Source organism: Formica exsecta, unplaced genomic scaffold (genome assembly GCF_003651465.1).
Source record: "Formica exsecta isolate Colony F162 unplaced genomic scaffold, ASM365146v1 scaffold977, whole genome shotgun sequence".
NCBI classification, from domain to species: domain Eukaryota; kingdom Metazoa; phylum Arthropoda; class Insecta; order Hymenoptera; family Formicidae; genus Formica; species Formica exsecta.
In genome coordinates, this window is record NW_021853738.1 from 23545 (window position 1) to 36503 (window position 12959).

General features: G+C 50.1%; 1 protein-coding gene and 1 non-coding gene across 2 annotated transcripts; both read left to right on the forward strand.

Annotated features, from left to right (window-relative positions):
• The first annotated feature begins 1752 nt into the window (after window positions 1–1752).
• LOC115245420 lies at window positions 1753–2085 on the forward strand. The gene has a single exon (XM_029823729.1). The coding sequence runs from the start codon at window positions 1753–1755 to the stop codon at window positions 2083–2085; it is 333 nt and encodes a 110-aa protein (XP_029679589.1).
• Window positions 2086–9041: 6956 nt separating this feature from the next.
• LOC115245423 lies at window positions 9042–9220 on the forward strand. Its single transcript, XR_003885539.1, has one exon. It is a non-coding gene; the product is annotated as a U2 spliceosomal RNA (small nuclear RNA).
• Window positions 9221–12959: the final 3739 nt, after the last annotated feature.

A 12959-nucleotide genomic window follows, 5' to 3' on the forward strand; every position in this document is an offset into this window, starting at 1 on the left:
CCGGCTTCGGCGAAAGCGAAGCTGAGGGCTAGGTCCACGTCGGCGGCGCGTAGACACCCCTACGCCAGGGACGAGGGTAAACCTCGGGCCGAGAGCTTATCTCGCCCGAGGAGCCCGGGTGCGGAGCATGCACCACGAGGTGGAGCCACTGGCGGGTCCCCTGTAACATCGCCGCATGGGACTCCTTATGCCAGTGCCAGTGGCAGCGAGGGCTCTCAGGAGTACCTCGCAGAATTGGGCCCGGACGGGCTCCCTGTACGGAGGGGGAGAGGTAGACCCCCCACTACAGGGGAGCACGTAGGTCTGCGCGAGAGGCGCGAGAGGGAGGCAGCTCTTAAAAGGGAGAGAGAGAGGGATGGCAGGGCCAGAAAGGCCGTCAGAGGATACTCCCCCCTCTTCCTGGGAAAGAGCTGGGCCTCGCACCCATACAGGACGTGGCTGCGAGGAGCCTTGAGGAGGCCGCAGCGATAGATAACATTGCTGAGCGTTCCGGGAACCTCAAGGGCTCCTTGCAGCGGAAACTGAGGGAGGCCGCCGCCGTCATGAGAGTGGCGGCGGCGACCCTCAGTAAGAGGGCCCAACGCATGGAGGAGACGGGTGAACTGGCCCTCCTGCGTGGGGACCTAAAGACCCTAGCGGGCAAGAACGAGGACCTCCGGAAGGAGGTCCTCAAGTTGAGGGAGGAACTCGACGCGACTCGTCGCGCCAAGCCCTCCCTGAGCTTGCCGCTTCGCCCGAGGAGACCCCGCGCAAGAGGACGCGGGGAGCCCCTCGGATAAAAGCGATCGAAGCAGTGGGCCCACCCATACGGGTGGTGAAGCCCGCCGAGGGGGGAGGACTTTCGTCCTCGACGACTGGTGGCGGGGGGGGAGGGGGGTACGGGGTTTCAGCCCCCAACGTCTCCACACGGAGGAGGGGGTAGGGGACCCTCGTCCCCAACGTACATCCGGGAGGATCTACGGGGCGACGTGGGACCTAAGTCCCCAACGTTGAATAAGGCTCGGGGGGGTTCGCGGGGGGGGGGGGGGGCCGCCCCCGGGAGTTGACGACGAGGGCGCCAGATCGTGGTACGACTGGTACACGGAACAGATCGGCGCCCTCGTTGATATGCGGGCGGCGCTGGGCCGCGGTGGGCCTGGTGGGCCCTCCACGACGGCCTACCGTCCACCGGCCCGCGAATTTCCTTCCCTCCCCCCCGGCGCTCAGGCCCCGTGGCAGGGCAAGAGGAGGAAGACGAAGAAAAAGAAGGGAAAGGGAGATAAGGGCGGGGAGAGTGGCACGAGGCCCCTTCCTCTCCCATCCCCTCCGCAGCGGGGCTCGCGTATGGGCGCCGGGTGCCGGCAGATGCCACCCCCCGGAGTGACCCAGCGGCCACCGCGTGCGCAGGGGCCCCTCCTTCCCCTCCCGCGTGCCTGGGGCCAGGAAGAACCCTGGTCCCGGGTCGTAGGGAGGAGAGAAAGGAGAACCTAAAGGACCGAGGCCGACCGATTGGCCCGGCCCGGAGGGCAAGGACCGCCCGCTGCTCGCGCCTCCCCTGCCACAAAAAACAGGGGAGGGCAACGACAGCAACAGGGCGGACAGCAGCCCCCGAAGAAAGAGGCTGCTAGAAGAAGACTCCTCTGTACCGCAGCGGTGACAATCACCTGCGCGGACGGGGGATACGAGGTGGCCCTGGAGAGGGCTAGGAGGGAGATCGATCTTAGTAAGCTTGGGATCGACTCCCTCCGAGTTAGGGAAGCGGCCGCGGGCGCCATGGTCGTTGAACTCCCCGGCTCTGGGGAGAAGAACGGCCCAACGTCCGCCCAAAGAGCCGATGCCCTCTCCGGGGACCTACGCAGGGTCTTCGCGGGGGACGAGGAGGTGAAGATCGCCCGCCCCGTCCGGAAGGCAGAGGTCCGATTGAGGGGTCTCGACAGGTCGCTGCGGGCCGACGACATAGCGTCGGCCGTGGCGGCAAAGGGTGATTGCCAGCCGGGAGATGTCCGGGTCGGGGACATAAAGTTCCCGGCCCGGGGCATGGGCACTGTATGGGTGCAGTGCCCCCTGGCGACGGCCAATAGAATGGCGAACGCACGGGCCATCTAGATCGGGTGGTCCCGCGCCATGGTGGAGCTGCTGGACAAGCGCCCTTTGCAGTGCTATTGCTGCCTTGAAAAGGGCCATGTCCAGCAGCATTGCAGCAGCCCCATTGATAGACGGGGCTGCTGCTACAGATGCGGCGAGGTGGGGCACTTGGCCCGCGATTGCACAGGGCGGGCGCGGTGCCCGGTATGCGCTGGACTCGGCCGCCCCTCTGACCATCGCGTGGGGAGCGCGAAATGTACTCCCCCGAAGAAAAGGCCGGCGCAAGGGACGCGTGCAACACCTCCCTCCGCCGAAGGATCACGGCCAGTAAAACTGGCCGAGATCATGGAGACCGCGCCTGACACCCGCAAGCGCGGGGCGGGCGACGAAGGGGCCTCGGAAGAGGCCCCTAAGGAGAAAAGGCCTCCCAGGGCCGTGCCGACGGCCATATCACCTCCGACAACATTGTCGCAGGTAAGAATGGCTGACCTTGAGGGTCGCGATAAATAGCGGCCCTCAAGGTCTTACAGGCTAATCTCAACCACGCCCGCCGGGCGCAGGACCTTTTCCTGCACACCCTGGCGGAGCGTGGTTGCGGACTGGGGATCGCGGCGGAGCCCTATCAAGTTCCGGAAACCAGTCCATGCTGGGCTGGGGACCGGACGGGCTCCGTCGCGATCACATGGAGGAACGACCCCCGACTCCCTTGCTGCACACCGATAGAGGCGGGGAAGGGAGTCGTGGCGGTTCGCTGGGGGCCCATCTCCGTCTTGGGTTGTTATATCTCCCCAAACGTGGGCCTCGCCCAATATGAGGCGTTCTTGGACGGGGTGGCGGACATTTATCGCTGTCAGCTGCCCCGTCCCGTTTTGGTGGCTGGGGACTTCAACTCGGGACTCGGCCTGTGTTTGCTGAACACGGGGTCGAGGAGCACCCTCGTGCGGTGGCAGTCGGTCCCGGATTTATCCTGGGCCACTCCTGCCGCCGCGCGGAGAGATGCCCGGTCACGGAGATGGGCCCTAAAGAGGCTAAACTCGGACAGGCTAATCGCGGCCGTCCTCGCGGCCGACTGGCCGTGTCCTGGAGGTGAAGGGCGGGGAATTTAGGAAGAGGTAGATTGGTTCCGGGGCGCATTACGCGACGCGTGTGATTTCGCGATGCCCCGGACCAACCCCCGTCTGCGCAGGGCGGCGTACTGGTGGTGCGAGGAGATCGCCGAATTACGGCGATCCTCGATAGCCGCCAGACGCCGTTTCACCCGGGCTCGGCGTCGTAAAGACGCCGAGAGGACGGCCACGGCGTATGGGTGCTTCCGAGCCGCACGGAACGCACTCAGCGCCGCGATTAGACGAGCCAAGGCTAGGGAGTGGGACGAGCTCCTTCACTCCCTAAACTCAGACCCATGGGGGCGCCCGTATAGGCTTCTGTTAAACAGGCTGAGGCTATGGGCGCCCCCGGTGACGGAGTCTCTCGATCCCCAGGTCCTCGATGATGTCCTGGGGACCCTATTTCCTCTAGAGGGTCCCCCCTTTTCCGAGAGCGGCGGCCAGGAGACCGTCACTCCGTGGACCGAGGACCTGGAGGTGACAGAGGACGAAATGGCCGGGGTAATCCGCCGATTGGGGCTACGGGGCAATAAGGTCCCGGGCCCCGACGGTATCCCCGGCCGGGTCTGGGTCATTGCCTTGGCCCACTTGTCCGAGAGCTTGAGACGGCTCTTCACGGGCTGCCTCAGGCAAAGTTTTTTCCCCCCAGCTTGAGTGAGGGCCAAATTGGTCCTCATCCCCAAGGTGGGCAGGCCTGGGAATTTCCCTTCCGCCTACCGGCCAATTTGCCTGCTGGACGAGGCGGGCAAGCTGTTGGAACGCTTGCTGGTAGACCGCCTCGTCTGGCATCTGTCTCGGGAGGGAATGGATCTCCATCAGGATCAATTTGGATTCCGTGAGGGAAGATCAACAATCGATGCGATCTTCCGCGTCAGATCCCTCGCGGAGTCCATCATGGAGGAGGGCAGCGTGGTCATTGCGGTATCTCTTGATATCCGCAACGCGTTTAACACCCTGCCCTGAAACAGGGTGAGGGAGGCCGCCGTCAACTTTGGCCTCCCCCCTACCTGGTGGGGATCCTGGAAACTTACTTCCGGGACAGGCGGCTGGAGTACACGGATAACCGTGTACTCCTATGCGGAAGGGGGATGTACTGCGGGGTTCCACAGGGGTCAGTCTTGGGCCCAACTCTGTGGAACCTCGCGTACAACAAAGTCCTTTGTACTGCCCTCCCCCTGGTTGTAGCGTCGTCGGCTATGCCGATGACACTTTAGTGCTGGCCGGGGGGGATAGCTGGGGGGAAGCCGTTAGAGCGGCCAACGTGGCGGTAGCGTGCGTCGTCCGCGCTGGGGGCGGGAGAGGTGTGCGAGGAGCGCCTTCGGGCGGGACCCGCCGACCCTCCACGTCATCCGGCCGCAGAGGCGCGGCGACACAATGCCGCGCCAGGAGGCCCCAAAGGGGGGGGGTGCCGGGCGCGGGGACAATTGTCCCCTGCGGCCTACGAGACCCCCCCCCAGCAACGAGGTGATGCGGGCGGGGGGTGGACCGGGGGCCTATTGGCTCCGGTCCATGCCAACTCTTCCTGCCAACGCGCAGGGCCCGCAACCAATGCGGGCCCGGTGGCCGGCGACCCGGGTGGGGTACCCGGGCCCGGCCACGTCATCCCCGCAACGCCATCGGCGGGAAGTGGAAGAGAGGGGGGGGGGCCCTCCTCTCCCCAACGTGAATGGGAGTCCCCAGGATAATGGGGACTCTGGGGTGGAGAACAATGCTCCTCCCCCTAGCGACAGGCTCGCAGGCGGAAGGCCTCTCCGAAGTAGTGCTACAGCCAGTTTCCGGAGAGGCCTTCATTAACGCCCGGGCTTAGACCACCCGGAGGGGTTTTAGTGGGTAGTCCCCCGGCCGTTTGTTTAGGCGGGGGGTTAGTCCCACATAGCCCCGCCTCGAACCCCATCGAGGCGGGGTATGCATAAAGGCATTTCCCCTCCGTTACAAAAAAAAGGATCTATATCATTATCATTGAATTCTAAGAAGTTTTTAACATTCTCAGAGAGATTTTTTATTTTATTCTTGATAAATTTCTGTGATGATGAAATAATTGGACCTGATGCAATTAACAGATTGTAAAAAATATTTGTATTATTGCATTTTCGTGACATTTCCCGAGAATTATTTTCTCTGTATTTCCTGAAACATTTATGATTTGCTTCTAGAGCATCTTCAGATAGCTGACCAATTGGTACTATCACATGTTTAATTATATCTCCTCCATGGAGAAGAAGTTTGTGTACAGAAGCTGGCATATAATATCACGGGTATAATGAAACATAATTCAGCGGTTTGAAAAGCGAAATCTGTAAATTTGGATATATTAATTCTTTGTCCACTAGTAATAGCCTGCAAAATAATTGAAAATCTAATTATTAAGTTTTCATCTAAACCTGTAATTTCTGCTGATAGTTGTGGATTACCAAAAAATTTTCTTGCTGTGTTACCATTGTTAGAGGTGCCTTTACCTTGTTTCACAATATCTACTAAAAGATCCATTTGTGTCCTAAAAGCAGACTGTATATTTTTCTTCCTTTGATCAATTTTTTCTTTATCATTTTTATTTCTAATTGCCCAACGTTTGATATCCAGTCTATATGAAATATGCTGTAAACATTCGAAGCATCTGATCCAACAGTGCAAAGATGACAATCCGAAGGAATAATGCTCCACTTTTACTGTTCTAATTCTGACTGAATTGATATCAATCATCTGTTTGGGAGAAGCGTTACATATGTAACATTTCATAGATGAACTCGTATCTGTTAAAATATTACATATTTTGTTATAAACCATAGTTAACAACAGTTCATGTGTGATAAAAATACCCTCTCCCAAGATAGATAGTGTCAATAAAGATATCTGATTTTGAATGTCATTTACGCAAGATTTGACTTCATTTTTCTCTTCTTTAACAAATTTAAATTGGATTGGTCTGCAAAAACGGGTAGAAGAAGGATAATTGGTTTGCCATAATATTTTATTATTTTTAGAATTATAAATTTTTATTGGCACAAGACTGCTTATAAATACACTAGAATCATCCTTCGATAGATCGTTAAAATTTATTTTATAGCGAGATTGGTGAGACGCTCCATCACAGCCCCATTTAGATATCATTATTAAATTTTTGTGGATCTTTGAATTATTTGAACCAAAATTTAATAATTTCATGATTCTGAGAGCAGTGTGATTTAAAAGACTCTGCAATGATACTTTTACTCCATCATCAGATATTTCAATCAATTCGGGAAAGCACTCTTTTTTGCTTTTTGAACTTGAAAGTAACTAGGCCATATAATAGGTTCAATTTTCGTAACATTTCGTAAAACATTATATTGATGTCGAGTTAATTTCGCAGAAACAAATGTAGCTAGTGCAGTTGTTTTATCGATTGATATAGTTTTATTCCCAATTTCTTCACAGAACTGTCTCACCTGTTTTACGTGTTCTGGATGTTTTTGAATGAAATCATATATGAATTTTGCATCGTCAGATTTTAATTGTTTCTCCACAATAAAATCGATCATTTCTGGATTATTTTTTATCTCCTGCGTACTTCTCCGTTTATGCCTTTCACCTAACTCTCCAAAAGATTTAGATGTATTTGAAGTACATGAGATGAACTAGGAATCAAATTTAATACACTATCTGGGATCTCAAATTTCTTATTTAACCACGCTTCATTAGTTTTCATAAATTTTGCATTATCACGATTATTATGTATCCATCTAGATTTCAAATGTTTTGTAAAATTTGATATTTTATACTGCAATTCTTCAAACGCAGTTTGAGGTAAGTGAATTCTAAAAGTATCTGTTATTAAACGTGTTAAATTTTTATAATCAGAAATATCTAGATTATTTTTTTGCAAGAAGGTAAATAGATCTCCATTTGTTTTAAAATTGTTCATATTTTTAAATTTACAAGATTTTTTGTAAGTGACAAAAATTGAGATGTTTGATTATAGACAAAAGTTTGCCGTGTATTCCACAGACAAAATATGGAGACCTAATCTCAACGCAACTCAGATAATAAAACAATATCTTAGATAATAAAATAATACTTTGATGTTGACAGTATCTCTGGCGAATAAAGATTTAGTCAAAATTACCCCGAGCAGCCTGTAAGTAATATACTAATCGAGTTACTTCCGATAACAAAGGAAAAATATATATCGTTTAGGAAAAATGTTAAACTTGCCGAAGAGAAATGGAAAAATCATATTAAATTGCGTTTTATCGATTCGTATAAATTTCTTATAGCCAGTCTCGATAAATTGACATCATTCTTGAATAAAGACAAACTCACAATTTTTTAAAATTTGGATTTCAAAATTTACCGAATGACAATTTTAATTTATTAACACGGAAGGGCGTCTTTCCGTACGAATATATTGCATTCGAATTGCTTACGGATATCGACATGGTTTTATTTATGGAACGCGGAATACGCGGTGGTTTGAGTCAATGTTCCAACAGATACGCACATGCTAATAACAAGTATATGCAGTACGATCCATCGAAACCTTCATCGTATCTCATGTACTTTGATGTAAATAATTTGTACGGATGGGCAATGTGTCAACCTGTGTCCTATGTAGATTTTCGATGGGTCGACGATGTATCCGATTTTGATACTTCATCGATCGCGCTCGATTCGCCTATAGGCTACATCCTTGAAGTCGATCTCGAGTATCCGCAACATGTTCACGATGCGCACACTGACCTACCGTTTTGCCCGACACGCGACAAACCACCTGGTAAGAGGCAGGATAAGCTGCTCGCAACCTTATATGATAAAAAACGTTACGTAATACACTATCGCAATCTGCAGCAATGCACGCGACACGGACTTAGCGTTACAAAAATACATCGAATATTACAGTTTTCGCAATCTCCAGGGCTTCGCAGTTATATCGAACTCAATACACAATTCCTGCCGGTGCCGCAATCTTTATGTTGCTGTATACCGTATTTAAAAGTTTATCGGCGATCGCGTGGGTAACATCGATAGGTCTCATACCGATAGTGCGATGTTTTCGCGCATTGTACTCTCCAACGAGCCGGGACAACGCGTCGATCCACTCGTAATTTCCATTAAGCGTAAACATTTTCCACATATTGTTCTTTAACGTTCGGTTGGTAGTAGATACATCTATGTGGAGCATGTGTCTGGAGTGCGCCAGTACGCCGCTCCCTCTCGCCCCTCGGCTGATGGGGTGCTCGCGACGCCCCCTCGCGCGATTCGCCGGTGTTGGCCCACCAATGCGTAGGTGCGGCACTTCCATAGCGGCTTTTATATATTGTATTTTCGTTTTCGTCTCGAGTATGTATGTCGCGTAAATTATTGCGTGCAATGTCTTGCCCACATATATTTATTTATTTACTCGCAGCGGCGAGAGAGCAGGGGACTAGTTCCCCTGCTCTGCTTTATTGTATTACCCGTTTTTATTTTTATATTTTATTGCATGTTGTGTGGGCCTGTTTGTTTCGAGTGTGTATGTCGCGTATTTATAATATTGTATTTTATGCGAGTATGAGTGCGTCGCGATTTATATAATTATTTTTTATATATATCTATGCCGCGTGCGCGCCCCCGGGTCTTTTTATCCATGACCTTCTATCTGTGATCGGCCCGGGGGCGATTAGCTGTGATCTCGATATATATTGCCCCGGTCAGCCAGCCGGAGCAATTTATTTATCACCGTTTTAACCCGTTACTTGGGGGAGGCTAGTGCTCCCCCAGCGCGTTAATTTTAAGGCCCACTGGCGGGAGGGGCTATTGTTTCCCGCCCATAGTTTTAATTTAAATTTTGCGCGCGGCCAATTGCCGCATTTAATTGCATATGCACCCCGGAGAGGTACTGTCTCTCCGGGGAACATTAATTCAAAATAAACGGCAATTTATCTGTTCTTATCAGCTTAATATCTGATACAGTCTCCATAGGGGATTCAGAATATTAAACTGATTTTTGGAACCTGGCGGGTGACCAGAGCTTGCTCCGACTCTGCCGCGGGTCGGCCTAGCATTGCAGTACCGTCAGGAACGGCCTAATAATCTAATTAAAACATAATTTCATTGGATTATTAGGTATTAATCCGCGGCGGATAATCCGCTTGCACTCAGGTTATCCGATAATCCGCACGGTAATCTGGATCCCCGGGGTGCCCACGTGCATAACCTCTCTTCCGCGCGTGGGCTTTTCCATTCATTTTAGAGTAATGACTTAGCTCAGAGAAGTTTTATTTATTCGAGTATTTATTTATTCCGCGAGTGTGAGTGTCCGCGATTATTATTAAGTTCGCCGAGAAGCAAAAACCCCGTGCGTGCGAGCGAAAGTGAAGTGCCGCGACGTGTGTGCTCCGCGAGTTTGGTTAGGGTGCCCTCGATCTGGGGCTCTGCGCCACGGTGACGTGCAGTGGTGTGGTGAGTGTGCGGTGTGCGGGTGTGGTGCGTGTGTGCGGTGTGTCTCAGTGTGGCGGTGCGTCGTTACACCTGTTGCTGTCACCGCGTGCCGCCATCCCGTGACATGCTGCCGCGGGTGACCGACATATATCGTGTGTAGGTTAGCCCGCCGCGTGCCGCCCTCGGGCTCCGCGCACGGGGTTCCACACGCACTGCGCGTCTTAATTTTATTAATTGTTTATATTTATTTATTTATTCATATAGTTATGGCGCAGAGTCCCATTGAAATTGTGCTTGCGTATCCCCTAGAGGAGCGGGTGCGTTGTGCACGGTGCTTGGGGAGTGCGGAGCGTAATGTTAGGTCGAGGGGTGATTTCTGCGACACGCAGCATTTAGCTAGACATTTACGAAAATTTCATCCGGGCGACACTATAGCGTATGTGTGCTCAATTTGTAATTTTAGAGGGACAGGCGCGGTCTCATACAGACGCGTCAAGGAACATTTTGAGAAGGAGCACGTCCCCCGGACAGAGGTTGCGTGTCGCAGCACTCGCGGAGCACAAAGAACTTTGTCTGATAATGGTGGGCTTTCAGGTGTGCAGACCCGGGCCTCTGCAGCCGCCCCATCTGCATCGGCGTCAGCTGGAGCATCGTCGCGAAGCCGTACATCCTCGCGGCAACCCACGTCACACTCCATGGCCACGACGTCCACCACCGCACCTGCAACAACACCATCTGCGGGAACAACAGCATCCACAATACCCGGAGCAGCAGGAGAGTCCCCCTCATACGCGGCCGTCACTGCAGCGGGGCTAGCGACACATCCACCATCTTCGTCGCTGGCCACAACAACATCTAAGGCGGTCATCTTGAGACCGGCCGCTATGACGGTCGCCATATTAGGCGCCGCCCAACGCGGCGTGTGTGCAAAAACAAAGCAATGGACGACTCAAAACAGAATAACGAACCAAGTAAAAGAAGATTTGATGACGATCTAGAACATAGAACAAGCATTGCAAAAAAGTCGAAAGTTCGAGACAAATCAAGCAACGACAAATCAAGATCAATTCAGCCATCTAAGGGAAAAGATAAAAATCCAAACCAGACAAAAATAAAATCTGGTTTTTATGTGAAGTTAAAAGATAGTCAAGTCTCCATTCAATTAAATTCTAATGAAGTAGAGGATAGACTACATCCTCAGGGTCCGGATTTTGGATCCTTCAAAGTCCGAAGGATCCAAAATCAGGACAATAAAGAGCCTACAACACAGCCGGATCCACAACAAATACACAGTGTGACTACAATGCCGGCATCGACGTCGACAGGACAAATAATCGATCCAGACGGTGAGCCAATCGAGTAAACAGCAAGATTTTAAGAATGATAACTGAATAAATTATTAATTAAATGATATATATTGGATGATTGCATAAGTTCGTGCCCGATTTTCATAGATGGCATTAAGTTACTGCATGGCGGAGTTCTATTGTTTTCGTGTGGTAATTGTTGCTTACAACAGTACAATTTTATTAAAGTGCAACGTTAATACCAAAAATAATAAAATTAATAGATAGTAAATCCTAATTAATACTGTGTTGTGTGAGATATGCAATATTGACTGTACAATAATTAAAAATGACATTATTATATGCGCATATATGTTATATGTAATTACGTGTTATATTTTATTTAAAAAGCTATTTTATGTGGTTAATATTAATAATTATAGAACAAATTTTTTTTCTTAGAAAAATAAATATCTTAATTAAACAATTATTTCCTAAATGAGATGCTTACAGCTGGCGATGCGACGGTCGGGGCGCTCGCGTGGGCGTCTCTGCGGGGAGTTGTGGCCAGGCGGATTGGCCGTCCTCCGACCAACGAGGACGTGGCGGCCTTCCTCTCCGGTTCGCAGGAAGGGAGGTTGCGTGATGGGGGGGAGCGCTCCCAATTTTACGCGGGTACGTTGTTGCGTAAGCCTGACCAGGGGAAGGTGTTCGAGGTGTCGTCGCGGGCGGGTGTGAGCAATCAATATGATCGCGGCGGCCGCTTCACTCGCTTCGCCGACTGGCGTTTTATCCATCGTGCCAGATTGGACGTCCTCCCTCTCAACGGTGCACGCCGTAGATTAATGCTGTGTTTCTTCACGAGTTTCTGTACATTCTTTTCCTTTATCGGTTTGAAAATTTTTCGAGCATCTTCCTACGTCTCGAACTATCTTTGCGATCGTTTCCGATATCTCGTTTCCACTCTTACTCAGTTTTTCTCAAATTCTTCCTGTCTGCCCTCCAAAAGTTTGACACTTATTTTCACGTACTGTTTGTTTGCGGCATCAGTATCATCTTCCGGTATTGTCATCTTTATCCAAATCAAAGATTTTATCACCGATCATCATTCCTTCGTTGCAAAATTTAATACCGTAAACATAATCCATATTGTTATCTTTATCTTGACTCAAAATAGCTCCCACATATTTTTGCCCTAGTGGGCCCAAGTGTGTGTACAATGTACTTTGACCCTTGGACGTTTGTAATAGATGTTGAACCGACGTCACAAGCGTTTCAGGCATAGTTTCGAAAATTTCATCCACAGATGGAGACGGTCTTTCGTGCAATATTTGACTTTGTTGTACGTTATTTATCGGAGTAACCGCATTCGATAATTGTTCCATTCGCTTACGTTTTGATTGATTTGGAGTAGAAGTTATTAGCGAATCGTTTAATGATATATTTGGCCGTGTTTGCTTTGTTCCATACTTTGACTCTTTTCTCAGATGCTTGATTTCGAGCATACTCGATGGTTCAATTTGCTTCATTTGCTTACATTTTGATTGATTTGGAGTAGAAGTTATTAGCGAATCGTTTAATGATATATTTGGCCGTGTTTGCTTTGTTCCATACTTTGACTCTTTTCTCAGATGCTTGATTTCGAGCATACTCGATGGTTCAATTTTCGCTTCAAAATCGAAACTGCTTAGTCTCGAAAATGTTTCTTCTTCTATCGGTTAACAGCGATATTCTCGAGCTTACCACTGAGGAGTTACAGATTATCTCCAAGATTGTTTTACTGCGAGACTTTGGTAGCTACGTGGAACAATTGTGGGACAAACTTCCCGAACATATAAAAGCTGATTCAGAGGTTCGACAATATCGTCGATACATGCGACATTATAATTTGCCGTGGCAGCAAACACATATCGACGGTCCAACGCCGTTAATAAAAGATTGTGGCAAATGCCAGCGAAAACTATAAAATGTAGCGGTTTATTAAATCGTGCGATAAACGTATTTCCTATCGAATTACATATTCCAGGCTATCAGTTTTGCGGACCGGAAACTCATTTAGAAACACGATTGGCTAGAGGCGATCGAGGTATCAATCCATTGGATGCCG